This window comes from Hemibagrus wyckioides, linkage group LG11 (assembly GCF_019097595.1).
Source record: "Hemibagrus wyckioides isolate EC202008001 linkage group LG11, SWU_Hwy_1.0, whole genome shotgun sequence".
Classification (NCBI taxonomy): Eukaryota; Metazoa; Chordata; class Actinopteri; order Siluriformes; family Bagridae; genus Hemibagrus; species Hemibagrus wyckioides.
In genome coordinates this window covers 16,359,156-16,379,179 of record NC_080720.1, presented here as the reverse complement: position 1 = coordinate 16,379,179, position 20,024 = coordinate 16,359,156, and the positions used below count along the sequence as shown (strand labels likewise).

General features: G+C 36.7%; 1 protein-coding gene across 1 annotated transcript in view; it reads left to right on the top strand.

The window, feature by feature from the left end:
• The window catches only part of LOC131361129 (copine-9-like), a 79,768-nt gene that overhangs the window by 15,257 nt on the left and 44,487 nt on the right, over window positions 1-20,024 (top strand). The window contains exons 3-6 of the mRNA XM_058402052.1: window positions 536-582; window positions 5,413-5,516; window positions 11,397-11,436; window positions 12,869-12,945. Coding sequence (XP_058258035.1) covers window positions 536-582; window positions 5,413-5,516; window positions 11,397-11,436; window positions 12,869-12,945 — 268 coding nt within the window. The remainder of the gene's footprint in view (window positions 1-535; window positions 583-5,412; window positions 5,517-11,396; window positions 11,437-12,868; window positions 12,946-20,024) is intronic.

Here is a 20,024-nt window from a genome sequence, read left to right as displayed (position 1 = left end):
TGATGAGCTTTTAGACACCCACGATTGGCTATTGTGGCTGTGACTGACAGGACAGAGAGAGAATGTCATCCCTCCCACCCTGAGAGCAGAGCCAATTTTGTACTTTGGACTACTGACCACGGATGGCTGTGACCTTGTCAGGATTTGACCTCACAATCTCAAGACAAGGGCAGACACTGTTATGTTGCTCCACTCAGGAGCACAGTAAGCTAGCACTTAAAAGTAAACTTAAAGTGGTCTTCTTGGATACACCGTAATTCTTTCTAATTATACAATAATACACTTTAGGGAATGAATGTTAGTGTTATAAGAGTAATGAGTTTGTGTAAATATTTTACTGCATTCACGTTGTTTCATTGGTTTTTACTCCCTAATTGTGTTGACTCTTATGGAGGTGGAAAGTGTTTGAAAAGGTCAGATAGAAGATATTTGACTGCGTTTAATTTGCAGTGGCATTTCATTTTGCATTGCCTCTTGATCTCTTTAATCTTATGTTCTTCCTCACTGTCTGTCTCCCGCTCTCTTTTTCTCACAGTTGTCGTGTTGTACATACAAGGCATAGGAACAAAGGAATGGAGAGAGGTGAGTCGAACTATTCATTTTTCTCAAGGTCATTTACTCTGAGACTGTCAGAAATGTTTCATGCTGTGTCTCAGGGATGGAATGAATCAGGAGAAAGTTAATCAGAATTCTTAATGGACAAAGGATGTGCTTTTTCCATCAGCCCATCTATGTTGTGGCTGGGGAATAGAATAGTTTCCTTGAGATTGGAGATGGTATCTTTCTGCTAATCAGTCTCTCTCTTATACTTGCACACACGTCAGGGTTCTTGCGTTTCATTTGCACTTTGTACAACAATCAAAGACTCTCCGTGGAGAAGTCTGCAGGGAGTCAGTCAGTCTCAGTGAGTCTCAGTTACTACATCAGTATACAAGACCTCACTCTCATCAATAAAATGATTGACTGAAGAGCTTTTCCAACACTGGCTATTTACAGACACATACCTTCCAGCCTGGTAGTTACTATGTTTGAAAGAACCCATTCAGTCATAGTCCAGAGTTAATGTAAATTTCAGTGAGGTTAACATCAAAACGTCGGACCTAAATCCTCATTTATTTATTTCACTTATTACAATAACAAAAATTAACGTTGTTTCAACCTAATCCCAGTTTGTTGCTGTAGCATATACAGTATAAACAAGGACCATGAACAGGTATTTTTCCTGGTTAGAAAAGAAAATTTGCTTAACTGAAACTCACTTCTAAAGAAATTCTAGGAGCAATTGTTGAAACATTTAATAAATGTTATAGTCAAACATTTTTTAAATTAGGCACCACATGAATGTAGCTTAATATATCATGTCAGATATGAGCTATGGTTTCAGAGTGAATCATTTGTAGTTGTGTGTTAAGAACATGGCTTCTGCATTTTTTTGTAAGATGTCTGCCGGATCACTTCAAAATCACTTTTATTTGTCTTCGGACTAATGTTGACATGAGAAGCAATACCTAGGGAGCTTTTCCTCGTGTCCCTTCCTCGCTTCTTCCCTCCTCCCTCCGAGGAAGCAAGGAAAAAAGTGAAAGCAAAGGAAACAAGGACAGAAAAAAATCATTTAACAAATGAGTTATCCTCACACACTGAGGTACCAATTAAAGCAACTTTCATGTATTCAGTTATTGATATGTTTCCCAGCTGTATAACAGATTTCCCATCTGTATAACAGATAAAACATCAATAACCTGACTTCAGCATTTTTTTAAAGCAAGGCATATAAATTGACCTACATGCAAGGATCTTATGTGTACCCATTGTGTATTATTGCACATTTGTTTACTAGGAAAGGAGGAGCATTTGTATCATAGACCAGGTTTATTATCCAGAAAGGGCCAGTGTGGAGGCATGTTTTCATTCCAACCAAGCAGAAGCTACATCTCATAGTAGTCTGAAAGACAAGATCAGCTAATTAAACTGGTGGAATCAGGTGTGGCTTCAGCTCGATTGGATTGAAATCCTGCACCTACATTGGACCTTTGGAGACAAGAAAGGACACCCCTGCCATATACTTCCTTCACACGCTACAAAAAACAATATTTCAGGATGAAAAACATGTCTCCTATTTCCCCTCTGCTTCATTCCTTTACAGCATTTTTAGAATTGGTACATATTTAAAGATCTAAGCAAGGTGGTATGGTAGAGGAATCAAGGGGTCATCAAGGGGTAATATTTTGAAAGCTCCCTTAGTAGAGGTGAACCTTGAGCATAATTGAACACGATCAATTTTAAGATATTTATACCATTTTTACCTTACTTACACCGTATTTATTTCAAAGAGACTTATTGAATGAAATTGGAGCTTTGCTTTGCTGCCAGATCAGAGAGCTGCCAGTTGTCTCCCACGCTCTGTGAATGCCAGAAAGGAGCACTGTTTGGACTGTCCCATATGTTTCTGTCCCATGTTTTCTCAAAGTCCACAAACCCTTAGGGCATGACAATATATAGTGTATAGTGTGTGCGTGTGTATGTGTGTGTTTAGCTATAGATTTTTCTCCCACACACAAAAATACACATTGATAAAGATAAAGCAAATGGACCACTAGGTTTTTTAGGTCTCATAACAATTTGATTCCTCAATTTAACCATTTTTGTAAAAGCCATTCAAGCAACAGCTATTGTAGCACTGGGCTGTTAACTGGATCCTTTTTCTTTTTTTTAGCTCTACTATGATACAGCAGGAGGGTTGTAAAAACATTCAGAAAGTACACTCACAGCTCAGATAGAGTGCATTAAATTTTCAAGAGCCCTGTAAAAAACTTTTTAGGCATGAATATAAAACGCTATTAATGCTAATCCCCAGTTGAAGTGTCTTGCCGAGGCTCTTGAAGGCTTATATCTGATGTCCCTTATGTCTGTTATTGACTGAGAGCCATCAGTCATCAGAAAGTGCCAACATACCTGATACCTGACCACATTACCGATTTTTATGGCTGAGGGATATCGTAGTGACTTAGTAATATTACATTCAGTTCATAATAATGTATCAAGTAATGGACATTTCGGTGACATTAATGAGTTGTTTGTCCTTATTTGTTCAGCATTCAGTCTTTCGCTTTAATTTCATTTCTGTTTAGTTTGGATGAAGTACAGAAATTCAGGATTAATGTGGCAAGACATCAGTGTTTTAACATTTAATCCACTTAGCATCATAGGCTAAATAATAAAATAGACATGAATAAAGGTGGTCTATAAAAATGTTTTGGTGGTCACAGGATATTACACTGGCCAAAAAACAACTGAGCCTAAACAGGTATCAGATTTTATCAAATCAAGTTTGCAATCCTCTGAAATTACTTTTATGTCTGCACAAAGCTGGGGTCACTTGTTCACAGAGTTAGAAATTCCTTCTTCATTCAAATGTTCCCACTTCATTTACTTTAGAGGTGTGTATAAAGAGCTGATTTGAAAAATCACTTCCAGAAGTGCATTCTCTACGTGTTTATATACTCAATCACTTTCATTTGTTCTGTATTGCGGTAAGCAATCAGATGATTATACTTCTGTAATTTAGACATTTCTTCCTCTCATTTATTCTCTTGCTCACTCACTAACTCTCTCACTCTCTCTTTCTCTCTCTCTCTCTGTCTTACTTGCTCTCTCTCATGTGCACACACAAACACACACACAGGGGCAGGGCTTACAAGAAGTGTTACATTAAGAGGGTGGCACATCTGATATGTGTGAGGTGGGTCCATACAAAGCAAATAAACAACAAATATTTACCTTCATGATCCTCACTTACAATGTAATATCAGGTTCAATTAAACCAGTATTATATGACTTAGGAAAAGGATTCTGAAAGAGACGTGTGCTATAGGTCTGTCCATTCTGTCTGGGGCCTGAGGACCCCCAGGGGACAGAAAAACTTAGTCAGCGATTTATTAATTTCATTACCAAGGTGGAAATCATAACCCAACATTATTCAGTTTAATATATTTATTATTGAGATTTTATACACACAAGTCTGTTTGGTCAGTCACTTGAATTTTGATGGGTTTTGTCCAAACTCCAAAACAAATTGGCCTATGTGTACCGGAGCTAACTTGGATCTAATGCTCTGCTGGTGTCAAATAAATTGTCAACTAAATAAAAGTCAAAAGAATAGTATATGTTAATGAGACTGATATACTTTTATCATTAAACCAAACTAATATCATTTAATAAGATAATCAACTTGCCTCCTACTGAGGAACTAATCTCTCATGTATCCTCAGCTATTTCAGGCTTTCACATTACATTTCCTGTAATGTTTTGATTTATTTGACTTGTTTTGAGCCTTCCAAAAATGACCTGAACCAACTGACCTGAGTTTTTAAATCTTGATTGTGTAAATTGAATCTCTTCCCATTTAATTGCCCTAAAAGTGAACATGTTAAAGTGGATTTTGTTGAAAGTAGTACTTGGAAGTGACACACACACACACATATTATGAATCTTGAGTCGTCGTCACTTAAGTATCCTTTGAACCAGACATGATGAATCAGGCAGTATTAATAGCTCTTGAGACAATGAAATGCATTTGATAGCTGTGCAGATACCTTTAACTCTCAACGGAAGCCTCACAGTTTCTTTCCAGAGGTAACTGTCACAGAAAGGTAGCCTGCTGAGAGACCCTGCCTCTGCCTGCCAGGCTTCACTCAGCAGGAGGTCCAGGAGATGATTTTTGCGGGGGCAGGAAGACCAGATAGGGGTGAATAGTAAGAGGGGATTTAGGAAGAAAGGGATTGAGTAAGACAAGAAAACGCATTCTCATTTTCCTTTACAAGCTTACTCTGTAAATCCCTGTATCAGTAAAATCAATGAAGAAAAGATGAAGAAATACAGAAGGTTTACCAGTCAAAAGAAGGCCGTTTTCACTAGTTGAAAAAAACTGAAAAAACATTAAATGTTAAGTACTTTGATTATAATAACAACCCAGAAAGCCTAATAGGCCAAATATTTATTTTATTAAGCTAACTTGGAGGTAAAAACAATACCAGATAAGATTAAATGCATGTTCACAGTATTGCCTAGATTAAAGCTCGGTCTGTAATTTCGAGTTCGACTGTTAGGGCACTGGGTTTGACTTTGAGGCTATAGCGGGTTTAGGTCTTCCCAGATACAGCAAGCGATCAATAGCTCATCACTGCCTCTTAAGGAGCAGGAAGCCCACTGTTTGATGGGAATCTGAGTTTGGGGCTTAAAGTTACCATGGTGACTTGAAGTAAGATATAAAATGAAATGTTTTCGGAGACTCTTTTACAGAATAATATGGTATATATTACATTGTAAAATGTAACATACATCTGATAGATGTGAATAGAAACAACACACCCTGAGCTATTTTTTCTTATCCAGTTGTTTTTTCCTCTTTCTCAGTATGGCAGGACAGAGGTGATTGACAACACGCTGAATCCAGACTTTGTGCGGAAATTTGTTTTGGATTTCTTCTTCGAGGAAAAGCAGAATCTTCGATTTGATGTGTGAGTATGGATTTATGTCAAATCTATATGTTAAGTATTTTTGTATAGTAGTTTTGTGTAATTGCTACACAGTGAGAATATAATCTTCAGTAGGATAGAGTATGATGATGAGTAAGTGGGTTTTTCCTGGTGAGTTTTTAATCTATTCTAAAAAAAAAAAAAATCACTTTTAAACTGCAGCTTCCCCTCCATCACTCTCACTCTCCATCTCTTTGTCCATCTCACTCTCTGGACTCCCTGGAGAGGTGATCGATGTCCTCAGTGGGGGATTGGGAGAGTGCTCAGGGTAGATCAGGTGCCGCTCGCAGCAAACTCTAACTCAGATCATTCACATAGATCAGGATTTGACAGCCTTCCATATTTACCCACAAACAGCATCTGACTGTATCGATGAACACAACATCCCCCTACTTTTCAGATCTTCTGTCATTCCTAAGCTAAACTTCTCACGCCCTTCTCTCTTACTACCTGTCTGTAATACTAATACACCTTATTTGATCAAATAATTGCCTATTTCATCTATTCCGTGTCATAGCTATATGTACCGCTCTCTTTATCTTCAGTTTCCCCTTGCAGAGCAAGAGTCCTGTTTTATTCCCACCACCACCTTCATGCTCTTTGTTTCTCTCTTGTAATAATCAATAGCAACTCCAACACAGCTTTCCTCTTTTTGAGGGGAAGACACTGTTTATAGGCTGTGTTTTAGTAAGCGAGAGTGTTAAAGATAAAGTGTACAAATAGAGTGTATGGGTGTAACCCTTTCAAGCAGAGTAATCACTTTAATGTAATAAAGAGTCAATGTAATATATTAATTTAATGTAGATCACCTCCAAATCACATGAGACTATTACTAAAACATCAAGCATTATCCTGATTTCTGTTGCCCTCTAGACTATGTGCTATTCACAGCATGTCTCTGGTATCTTTACCAACTTTCTATACAAAAGACTAAATTAGGGAAAACTATTTTTGTGACTCCAATGAACACTGCCAATTGTGGTACAACTATGTATTATTTGGATTATCATTCCTACCCATGGACAACCCATTTTCTTTTTAATATCAGGGATATGTTAGAATTTCTTTTAGAACAATATATTTCATTTTAAGTAAAGAATCTGGATATGTTTTTACACATTTATGCATCATAGCATTCGATTTCATATGATATGAAGATTTCATTTGATCTGTGAGTTTATGTGTCATGGTTCATTTGGAAGGATGCCCACATACCTGGCCCTGAGAAGGGGTCAGCAGAGAGCTGAAGTCCCCAGCCATCTGGATGTCAATAAACAGATGGAGCATGGCATCATCTGTCTCTTTAACCATGTGTGTAGGGGGTCTAGTGCGTGTGTGTGTGTGTGTGTGTGCATGTGAGATGAGAGAGAGCTTTAAGAGAAAGGAACTCTTCTCAGAATCTATCTATCTATCTATCTATCTATCTATCTATCTATCTATCTATCTATCTATCTATCTATCTATATATATATATATATATATATATATATATATATATATATATATATAGTAGTTAGTACTAAGTAGTTACTTATTAGTGTGCATCTATTGTTTCAGATCTTTAATTCAAATAGAAAGATAAAATAAATACAAAAAACAAAAATACTCATCAAAAGAAATATTTGACTTCTGTTTCTGTTTTATTATTAGAGACAGTGTGTTTTTTTTAGCATACTGTTGCATAATATAGTGTAATTTTGATGCTAAGCTAATCCCCACGGAAACTCATTAAGGGCTGAATTATTGATATCTCTTATGTTTACTGTGTCCTTGTCTAAAATATGCTGCCAGTCTCAGTCTCTTTATGCTTTCTTGCTGAATGGCAATAACACCATTTACTTTAGTTTTTGTTTAAAATGCATCACCCCATGTCCAGTTTACCATCATGTGACCGCCCCCCCCATACACATATATATACACACACAGACACACACACACACACATTTTAGACTTAGTTCCCCTTTGCTGTCATAATAAACTCCTTTCTACTAGGGTTTGGAGTGTGGCTCTTGGGATTTTTTCCAATTCAGCGATTTGTGTGGTGGAGTCTGCATTTGAATTCACCTGGAGTGTTCAGTGGGGTTGAGGTCAGGGATCTGTGCAGGACTCTTGTGTTCTTCCGTTCCAATCTTTTGGCAAACCTCGTTTTTGCACAGCGGCATTGTCATGCTGGTCAATTCTTATACACTGTATTTGTTTTCTAAACAATAAACTTTGGCGTATTAAATTTAACATACATGCATAACCTACAAATATAATTACAAATAATATACACTCTTTAGTATTATTCATATTCATATTATTCATATAAACCACTCACATTTAAGTGTACTTCCTTATACAGGCTGAAAATGCTCGGTATACATGTTGTTATACATGAATTATTGAATGTTGTATGTGTATGCCACTGAGACCAAACAGAAAATGAGAAATCTGACAGATTTAGGGCCACCCTGATCTCCAGAGCAGCAACTGCACCTTCCATATTTGATTCAACACATTTATGACTCTCTCACATACAATTTCACATATTTTTGTTAGGATCTTCCATTGACATAATTATGAATACAGTATAAATATTTATCCAAATCAGTTACCAATTTTCACCCACCTCTTACCTGTCATATGACAGCTATCAACAGGGGGGTGGGGTGGTGGTGGTGAGGGCTAACATCCTCTGAGGCACACCCATCAATCCATTCATCCATCCATCCATCCATCCATCCAGCTAGACTCATCTTTTCGAGCTGCTGCTCATGCTGCATCACAAGGCAGTGTAAGACATTCAGAAGAAAAGTGTTATTTGCCTTCATCCTCACAGAGCTCACAGATTGTGCTAGTGTCACTGTGATAAATGGGGGAGAGAAGTAGGATCTTTAGGATTTTTGTTGTACCATTCCATCACTAGCATCATATCACTAAACAGCTCTTAAAAACAGTTTTTAATTAAAATTGGCTAGACATGAGGCTTTACCTCAGCTGAAGACAAACACAATGACACACACACACACACACACACAACATACCGTTTAAATTACCAGTCGATATTGTGCCATTGGAAAAACGTCTGCAGGTGTCTGTGTTTATTTTCAGCCTCTAGAGTTTCAGCTTCATATCTAGCCAGTTTTACTTGAATACCAGTTTGTAAGAGCTGTTTTTTAATATGATGGCACATTTCTTAGCCCATATTTTCTTATACAATATGAATTTGTAGCCAGTGGTAAAGCATGTTTTCATAGCACAGCTGCTGAATTCAGTTTATTTGATTTACTGTTGTCTGTTTTAACATAGTAAAATTTAACATTGCAGTTTATTCGATCATTTTGGCAGACCTAGATGAAAAAATATTGCCTGCTGGAATAGAGCAGAACTGGTAAAATGATGAGATATTATTGCATGGCCTTTACTGAGGTTATTTTTAGTAAGCTGTCTATTTCTGTAAGCATGAACGAGCACATAACAGGTATGCCATTACCAGTCACTTGATTGCTATTCACATGCATGGCTTGCGTTCCGAGATTTGCATAGATTAGTGTGTGCTCCTACAGAGAAGTCCTGGTAAATAAACAAAAATGTGCACGAAATGTATTCATATCAATCTAATAAGGTGAAGGAAAAATAAGAAAATAATAATAATGTCACTCCCACGTTTCCATAGTGTGTGCTTTTCACCTAAAGAAATGTGATGGATTTAAGGTTACCTTATGTGCTGTTACGAGTTATTTTGACCGGCGTATTATGTGAGCGATTTATGTTCTGTTCATAATAGCTGCAATTGAAGTGCGCTTAAAGCTCATTTGTGCATTTCATACCTCATTGGTCTTATATGCAGGAGAAAGTATCTCTGTAGCATAATCTTGCTTTTAACGTGACTTGTGCTTTCTATATAATAGATTAATAGCCTAACCTAATAACTCATTTCAGAGACTTGCAGGAAACTGTAGATGCAGCACATCATAATTCTCTTTAAAATATTTCTTTTTAGTAAATAGTAGCAACCAGTAATGGTTCACACTGTAGTGCATAATGGAGTGTTAGTGATGAGAAGATGTATTATCCATTATGATAACTCAAAAGGCGTTTGATTGACATAGACACAGATATTATTATCCATATGACGGCTCACACGTTCCCTCATGTAAAATAGCAGTTTCACATATTTTGAATGGATTGTCACTTATACCATTTATAATGAACACTCATCCCTGTTGATCTTTCTCTTTCTTGTAAAGTTGTTCTTCTCAATTTCTTCCAAAGGTCATATCAAAGCAATATTTCAGTCTATCAATCAGGCTTGTGGAGATAAGGAGCTATCCAGCAGTGTAGCTGCAATAACAGGTCAGAGAGGAAGTGAGTCAGTCACATCTTTTAAAAAATATGAAGCACTGACTCCATGCTGAGAGGACACCGGGTGCAATAATGGCTACTGCACTGACAAAGAGATGAGAGACGTTTAGAAAAATGGTTTTCTTATCATTTTGATTAAAGAACTTGTATGAAGTACCATTACCATTTCCATAAATAAAGCCAAAAAAGTAGCTGTGATCTAATATTATCTCATGCTTTTGTAGCAGTGCTTTAAATTGGAATGGAGAAACATTGCTTGTCACATGCTGTAACTTATTTACAGTGATTATTCTCCCATGTGCAACAGGACATTTTAATGGAAGCATTCCGTCAAGGTTGCCGCACTCATCTCTGCTATATTGTTCCTCGTTGTATGTAAAGGTGCGCCACTACGTTTCTTGGAGTGAGTTTAGCATTCCTGTGCAATAAAATCTCATTTCTGCAAGCGCTCGCAGGCCTACACACTGTGCTGTAATTTCATTTTGATACAGGCACACATCAGGAGAGCTCTCATTGGCTGAATGGAAGTGTTGTTAAGGTGATTGAAAAGATTGAAGAATGAAAAAAAGGAAGGAGGTGGAGAAACAGTAAAAGGAACGAGAAAGAAATAAAGGAGCAGATGAAAAGTGTAGTGTAGATGGCGTGGTATTGCAGGGACGACTCTTTAGTAAGAGTTCAACGTCTTGAAATTCGAGTATTAAAAGTCAAAAGAGAGGTTGAATATTCATGCTTTCTTTTCATACCAGCAAATGAACAAGTGAACTTCCACTTGCCCATTAAACATGCTAGCCCATTCCTTTACATTCCCTGTAGAGTTCAGGAAGTGAGGTGGCGTACCACATAGCCATCAATCATGGCCCTTGGGGACCTGGAGCTGTCACACTACTCACTGCATCTCAGCCTAGTGGAGCTTTCACATGTCCATCAGCACAGCCAGACCACAGAGACAGAAACACAGACAGAAAGAGAGGATGAATTTCAATGCAGGGAAATATCCCTGGACCAGAGAAGCGTCGCCTTTCCAAAATGGATTAAGGGTCCGTATGCATGTTTATGTTCACTGAATCAGAACAGATCAGTAAAAGTAGTAAAAGTGAAAAAGATCTTAAGAATAAATACTGAGCAGTGATACCAAGAACAGAAAAAAAGACGATTCACTTTTTCCAACATGATTAAAAATAATCTGAAAGTCTCATTTATGTCAGATCATAAGGGTTCCCTCAGGTAAACTGTGGCCTGGAGGAAAATGGAGTATGTTCAAAGAAAAGCAATGAGTGAAATCTGTGAGCACATTTCAGTCTCGCTGAACATGGCACACATCCCAATGGGTCATTTTATTCTCCTGCTGTAATTACTGCTGATAAAATATAACAGAATTAAGCCAAAATTATTACCCTTCAAGACTAAAGTGTAGTATATATATATATATATTATATAATATATAACATTATTTTTCTGAACCTTCATGACTATATTCCTTCTTCATTTCATTTTTTTATTTTTCCTATGTTCCAGGTACAATGTGGACACAAGAAGTTCAAACATCTCAAAGCATGTAAGCTCATTTCTTCTGGCTTTGTTATTTAGCTTTGTTTTGAATTAATATCTGTCTAATGAGAATTACATAAAAGAAAAAGCTGTAAACATTGTTCTGCCTGACAGCTGACCTGCTTGTGACATATTTATTTGACATCCTTCTCTCTTTTGATCTTTTATTTTTTTGCCTTTCGTGGATGAGCAGAAAGTGAGTAGTCCTACAAAAACAGCTACATTGGTGTGTGTGAGCTTAATCAAAGCAAGGGTACAGAAATAACATGACACTCCTGGGATTTCCATCTCCGAACATAGCGTTAATTAGCTTAAGAAATTCATTAAAGCTCTCATCTGAAATGCGGAGAACTCAGCCAAGTAAATATGAACAGGGCTGAAATTATTAGCGTGTAGGGCATAAGTGGTGAAAACTGTGTTAAAATAACTTTCATGAATAAACTAATGTAGCTAATCCTGTACATTAGAGCAGGAACTCCTGGGCTAAATAAACTTTTGCAATGTTTATTCGTGTGCAGGTGCAATTTTATAAATGCTATAGATGTTAATAGAAAGCTGTTTTGTAATGTTTACACAGTGCTCCATTAATGCTTTGGCAGGCAATGCGTACATGCAGGAGATGAAACTGCATATGTATACCTGCTACTGTGAATTTTCACTGGTACTGAGTCATGCTGTTATCGAAAATTAATCAATATCTTCTGGCCAATCAGATTCGATTTGACTTACCTTACAACATTTTTAAAATGATATGGATGACTGAAAATATTTACAGATATACAAAGGACAGCATATAGCAGTTTTAATGCAATACATCTAGAAAGTGACAGCATACACCATTGGGAGAATGGTTCATTATTTGACTGGGTGAAATACAGTTTATACAGTGAACAGTTTATCATGATGTAATTCTCTATATTCCACATTGCCATCATTTTCCTTTTTAGCCATTTGCCTCTTCATATACAGTACTATTCGAATGAAACCCTAATGTTTTAATCTAAATTTGTTGTCGATTTTTTCTTTTATGACTTTTACATTACTGAGTCAGTAAAAAACATTTTCAACAAAAATTAAAACATTAGAAAAATTCTGTACGTCAGGGAAGAATGTCACATAATACACCACTTTTCAGACAAAAAAACATAATGAAGTCTCTGAGGGATTATCTGCAGAAACAAAAGCTACTCAGAGTTTCCAGAAGATTTTCTCTAAAATACGCAGAAAAATGTAACAGCTTGTTTCCTTTAAAAAACTGCACAAAGTGTACCTGACAAGACTAATGCATTTTTAAAAAGCAAAGGGTTGTCAACAAATATTGACATTGTTTAGTTTATTACTGTTTGCTGCTCTTTATGAAGACATTTGCACAGTACTGTACTGTATAGTCCATCACTAAAAGTGCTGTACACCCAGTTAATGTGTCCCTATGGTTTTAGGATTTCCTGGGCCAGACATTTTGCACACTTGGAGAGATTATTGGCTCCACAGGCAGCCGCATGGAAAGAACACTATCGTGAGTCCAGTCTTTTTGATTCATTATATTCATTAACCCTGAATTCGAAAGGCACTTCCTTAAAATTAGACTCAGTATGGTGATAATTTGGTTAAAGTCATTGTGGATCAGCAGTTATTCAGTGAGTGAGTTCTTACATTTGTTATAAAACAATTTGGGACTCTAATGTCTCATAACAATTATGTTTCTCTTCTCCTTTATTTATTCTCAACTAGTTTACACAAACCTATGACGTGTCCTTTAGGTATGATTTCACATATGAAATACTGCAATATTTGTGTTGCATCATATGCAAAATGTTAAAGCTATAGCTGGGGAGATATTTTTCTCACGTGACCCTTGATTACTTACAAAACCTCTGATCCAAGATGTCAGACTCATGTCTTCCAGATTTGTTTAGGTTGGGGTTTCACATAAGCTTTATGACATAGACATGCTGGCCCTCTTGGAATTTTTTTAGTATATCAGGCACTGAGTAATTGTTCTTTGTGTATGCATGAAGAAAGTTTATAATACAGTATTCCTGTTTATCTAAATGGGAATGGACCTTCAGCTTTGCATGCTATATCTGAGTCAGTTAGATTAGTGAAATCTCCCATGAAACTGCTGCTCTTTAATGGTAGTCACACAGATTACATGTTACTCTCTAAAAAAAAAGAATATTGATAGAGGTACATTGTCTGTATACAGGATTCTTGGAGAAGTAGATAGAGTCTTTCGGTAAAAAATTCCTAAAAAAAATTCCTTTTTTTTTTTCGGTAAAAAAATCCTAGAATGTTAGAACTCCATTTCTTTTCGCACTCTCATTAATGATGGCATTGCTCGTGCTCTTTCTAATTCAAGATACTCTGCAATATTAACCTGTGCGTAATGTTTTAATTGTTGCAAATTTAAGACCATACTGACTGTGTGTGACTGGATCAGATCCCAAAGAGATCAACCTGTTGTCCTTTAGCTGTAGGTCAGCACACCAGAGACCAAACACCGCTGACCCTTCTCCATGCACTGTGCAGTTAATAAGCAGTTTCCTCATTACACATATTGCAGTTGGACTTAATTAATATTCATTCAGAGGGATTTAGTAGTGAACTTTTCAGAGTTTTTAGCAACAGTTCCTGGGTATTAATAGGATTGAAATATTAAAACATGCTTTTTAGGTTGTATTTAATACTTTGGATACCTGTGGATTGCCGTTTAGTCTTAATAATTGATTAAGTTCAATTCTACTTATTTTAGGAATATCCTATTCCAGGAGTACTTACACTTCTCCTAAAATTTCAGAATGTGCAAAATGATCATACCCTCATTATTTTGACTGTGTATCTGCTGTGTCATATTATCATCATCTCAGTCTTCTCATTATTGATTGTATTTTTCACAATTTTTTACATCGCTCAGATAACATACCAGACTCGGAGTCTTTGAAAACAGATATTAAAAGCCATCTATTTTTTTATGTATGGATGTGACAACTGAGAACCAACAATGCGTGGTGACAAAGCTAGTCAGTGGTACTGAACCAGTTGTCCAACTGCAGCTATGGTGGGTAGATTATATAATGAAATGATTGCAGAGACGGCTCTGTTTTTATTGCCGTCAACTCGAGATTTCGAGAACCTGTTGCAGTTTCATAAAACCCTGATTTGCTTAATGCTTTTTTGTGTAAAACATGCACAATCTTGATCACAGAAAATGTGTAAGCTGATTTATGTATTAACAGTGTCTTAGAGGATTTCTGCCTTAATGAATACACACCTCTACTTAATAAAACAAAATACAGGGTGGAATCAGAGCAAACAGATTAATTTAGTAACTGTAATGTGATTTACTAAGACTGAAATCCTGTTTGGTAATAGCAATTGTATGCACAAAAGTAAAATTAAATAATACTGTGTTTAAGGAGGCCTTTTTTGGTAGGTGAGACAAATGTACAGCATGTACAAGGTTTTACTGATTAGATGGTTTGTCAAGCTTCATATTCAGATCTATTTAATGCATGATCAAACCTCATATGGCAAAAACAATTAAACACAAACTGTGAAAAGATTTTCCACTTGTGTGCCTAATTAGCAAAGCATCAAAGCATCCATTCTTCAGTTTTTGGTTTATATTACATTGTACACACCTTACATACAGAATTATATATATATATAATTCAAGAAGTAGAGGTGGGGAGAGAGAGAGAGAGAGAGAGAGAGAGAGAAAGAGAGAGAGAGAGAGAGAGAGAGAGAGAGAGAGAGAGAGAGAGACTATAATATTTTCTCTGTAATTGACCACAAATAAAGAGAAATTAAATATTAAATATAAGTGCATCTGAGCAATATATATCTCTCTCTCTCTCTCTCTCTCTCTCTCTCTCTTTCTCTCTCTCTCTCTCTCTCTCTCTCTCTCTCTCTCTCCCCACCTCTACTTCTTTTATATGAACTCAAAAACACAATATACTCCACTGACTTGATGGGCATGTTTCTATGGTAACTAAGAATATCCCCATCTCTACTGTAGTTTAAGTTGAGTGAATATTTTTCGTCATCCTTTTTACGAATTGTTTCCTTGTGTTGCTATATCTTTTGTTCCCAACAACAGATCAGGTGGTTGAAGAGAAAAAGTGCCTAGTACAGCTGTATTAGTGTTGAGCTGTATTACTACTGTCAGTCACGCTCACACAGACACACTGATGTACTGCTTATGCACTCAGGTCTCCGAAGAGTACATGATTATGTACAGTAGAACAAAACGTCACCTGTGACTGCTTTGTGCCTGCTTTGAATTCTCATTCTGTTTCTCTCCCTCACTTAATATCTGCCTCTTTTAATTTAAGTGAAATCTGAATTCTCATTGAAATATATCTATTTTTTCATTGGCAAGAATTAATTGTTGAGAATCTTGATAAAGTTGACAAAGCAAATGTATCACACACATTTTTCATTTCTCATTGACAAAATAAAACAAATAGCAGATTACAGAATTATTAAACTCCTAAACTCCTCAACCTCAGATTTGTCTCTCAAGTACCGAAAATAACACACTTTGTCTTTACCCCAAATCTAGGAACTGTGTTTTGTAATTGCCAATAATAGCCAATATTTTATCAGAATTACGTTAATACTTTAATGTTTCTTACATTCAAGAATGATGAAGATTTTTTTTATTGAATATACTCTGAAACTGAGACATTGTGATGCAGCTTTGCTTCTTTAAATGCCATTTCATCATTATGGTATTTTAGCAGCGTTTTCTATTAGTAATTATTGAGATTGTTCATTTTAAATAGAGAAACAACATGCAGAGTGAACACTGAAATAACAGTGAAAGGTTAAAATGGAGATATGTTGCCTGGAACACAGAGTGGGCTCTATAAATAAGAGCAGAATTCTCTAGTGAATGTTGGGCTGGTTTGTGTAGCAATATAGTAATGATATAGATTTGTTTTATATATATAGATATAGGGTTTTCATTTTAAAGCTCAGTAAGCCAATGGTAGGTCAGCCTGGAGGGTATGTATATCTAACTCCCAAGACACTTTCAGCAGTTCTGTTTTTATGGCAGTCTTGTGCATATCTCATTTCAGCCATGCTGATGGTTTTCATTATGTCTTTAAAAAGAAATAGAAAGCCCTTATTTCATTGAATTTACATGGATTGTAGCCATGTTTGTTCATGAACAACATTATTTGTCTGAACTTGAAATAACATACACTATATGACCAAAAGTATGTGGACACCTGAAGACCCAGATGTGCTTGCTGAACATCCCACATCCCATTCCAAGATTAAGTGCCACTTTGCTGTTATAACAACCTTCAATTTTCTGGGACGGCTTTTGGAGTGTGGCTGATGAGAGCGTGGCTCAATCAGACATTAGTGTGGATCACTATTAGTATTAGCCATTAGGGTGGCATTCCAATTCATCCCAAATTTCTTCAGTTTAGTTGAGGCTTAAAGCAGGTCACTTGCAATTTTTCACACAAACCTCAGGCTAATCATGTTTTTTATAGACTTCATTTTATGCACTGTGAGCCACTTAGTTCCAGCGGAGGTAAACCATAATGCTTCAGCATACAGCAATATTCTTTGCAATTGTGTGATTTGTGACAACAGTTTGGGGAAAAAACCCATAATGGTGTGATGGTTGGGTGTCCACATACTTTTGAACATATAGTGTAGTATATCTAAATGGTTTATTTTGATGTCAGAATTCTGGTTCACTGTATTTATGAACAGTAAAATAAAGCAGATTTAATTAATACTCTTACAGTGTAGAATATTACACACATGTATACTCTGCTCAGTATTATGTGATTTTTCATATACTCTATATAATACATATGTTTAAGTGTCACTCTAACACAGGCTGAAAACTGGAATGATCGAACCTGATAGGTCTTTGCTAGTGAAACTAAACAGGAAATGAGAAATCTAGATTTGACAGATTTAGGTCCACCCTGACCGCAGCAGCAGCAGGAATTACACTATTCATATTTGATTCAACACATTTATGATGCACACACATGCACATGCATGGACACACACTCTCTCTCTCACACACACACACACACTCACACACACACACACACACACACACACTGTCCTACACATCACACCCTTTTTCATTATTTAACAGGTAGCAGCCTCTGACCTACATAAAATGAAAGCATTTTTTTAAAACTTTAATTTATTTTCATCTCCTCCTCCATTTTAATGACATCAGCATAAGGAACATCTCTCTCTCTCTCTCTCTCTCTCCCTCCTTCCCTCTCCCACCCCCACCTAGAAGATTAGAAATTCACAATGTTTTGCATGAAAATCCAGCTGCACCTTCCTTAACTGAAACAGTCCTGAAGCAGGAGGTGGAGATGGAGGCTGCTTTTTGGAGCACCTCTCTGCTTATAGAGTAGCTTTTCTTTCCAAACAGCAAACACTATTCCTGTTTTACATTAACCCTGATAATACTGAACCAACTATTACTGATCTAGTTTATGCAATTTGTGTCTTTTTTTCCAGTTTTATTTTTATCTCAGTCACAGTTGCCCAATCCCAGTCCCTGTCTCAAAGCCCAGCATGGTTTGTTTGTGCCCTAAATGGTGCTCAGTGCGTTGTGTCTCATAGGCAAGTCGTAAGGAATTCTAAGATGACTGATGAAATATTAAAAGGCCATATGTAGCCATGCTTGATGTGCCTCTGTGGAGTTTGACTGATACTGTAGTAACTGGCACAGTGTCAGATGTTTGATCTAACTCCAGCGTCAGAGAGGGAAAGAGAGCGGGAAAGACTTTACACCAGACACGAACACTGTCTAAACATGTTCCTTGTTTCCTCTTATAACGCTCTTTCTTACATTTTGATTAGACCACTAAATGAACCAGAGCAGTCCGAGTTTCTGCTGTTTGATGGTTAAATATACTACTATCAAATAATTTTCTTTGCTGTCAGCTGTTACTGGAGTTGTCTGAAATCAGCAGTTTGTTTGTTAATGTAGAGACTTTCTATACCTTTTTATTTCAGATTATGCAGTTTTTTGTCTCTCTGTCTTATTTCAGGATATTCTTGTGCGTTGCCATGGAGAGAGAGAAAGAGAGAGAGAGAGTTTATGTGTGTGTGTGTGATTTCATTTAGATTTGTTTGCATATGTATGTTGGAGCCTTTGGTTGCTTTTCTGCTCTGTGAGCTGTATCATGTTTAGACGACTAATACACACATATAGCAAGACTATGACAAGAAAGAAGAAAAGGGTTAACTAATTTTTATGCTGCAAAACTTTTATAGAGTAGCTCCAAAAAACACTGAACTGTGTGGCATCCTCTATTCTATGTGGACTTTTTTCAACACTGGAGTATTTTGGACCGTTTGCAAACTTTATGGAATACATGTCAAATGAAGCACTAATCTCACATGAAATGTAATTATATAATGCATAACATAGTTATCTCTCTTAGAACAAACGTACACACTGTCCCCTGTTTAATTTGCGTTGATTGGTTAGCTTTTGCACTCTAAATTACACCGATCTATTCATAGTAATTAAATTCAGACCAGAGATGATTGTAGCATATTGCTGAATGAATTAAGTTAAATTACAACTGCTATTTATAAAGGGACCTGTCTAAGCTGCCACAGAGTCTTATTGATATGTATGAGCCAGAAATCCAGTGAAATTAGATATTTAGAGGTGCCACTGAACCTCTTATTCATTTACACATGCACGCACACACACACACACACACAAAAGAAAATAAAAGGTTGGGATTTTTTTTCACCTCTATTTTCCCCTCTTGTTGCTCACCCTCTTGTTGTTCACCCACTGGCCAGTTCTCTCCTACCACACAACAACTACCATCCAGGGAGGGGAAAGCTAACTGGTGCTACCTCTGAAGCATGTAACACGAGTCAACTCTTTCTATTCAAACTGTTGCTCATGCTGCACCACAAGGCAGTGCAACAAACTCTGAGGAAAGCACTCTCTGCCTTCTTCCACATACATAATCTCACCGATGCCTATGATTGGCGAGTGTTGCTCTGATTGACAGGGGAGAATGATGGGCAGTTCAAAAGTGATTCAAAAATGTAAAGTTCCAGCTTATTCTGAATTGTCATATCACTTTTTTTTTTTTTACCTAATTAGCAAAAATAGATTACTATCAAATAAGTTATTAGCATAATGTTTAGCCATATAGCCTATAGCTATTTTGAATATATTGGTAGGAGAATGGAGCTTCCAGGCAGGAGGCAAAGAGGAAGGCCAAAGAGGAGGTATATGGATGTAATAAATAAGGATATGAAGCTAGTGGGTGCAAGTGATGAGGATGCAGAAGATAGGGATAGGTGGAGAGAGATGATTTGCTGTGGTGACCCCGAAGGGAAAAACCGAAAGAAGAAGAAGAAGAAGAAGCCTGTTGAGCTATTTTCAATGTTATGTAATGTTCCAATGGCAGAGTTAACCTGACATGCTAGCTTGTGTTAACTAGCCACCGAAGGTTGCAGTGAAGTGACTGATGGTTGTTAAAGTGTATAAAAGTTTCCAGCTTGTGTTATAAGTGTATAAAAGTTTCCAGCTTTGGCAGAATTCAGCAGAATTCAGCCATT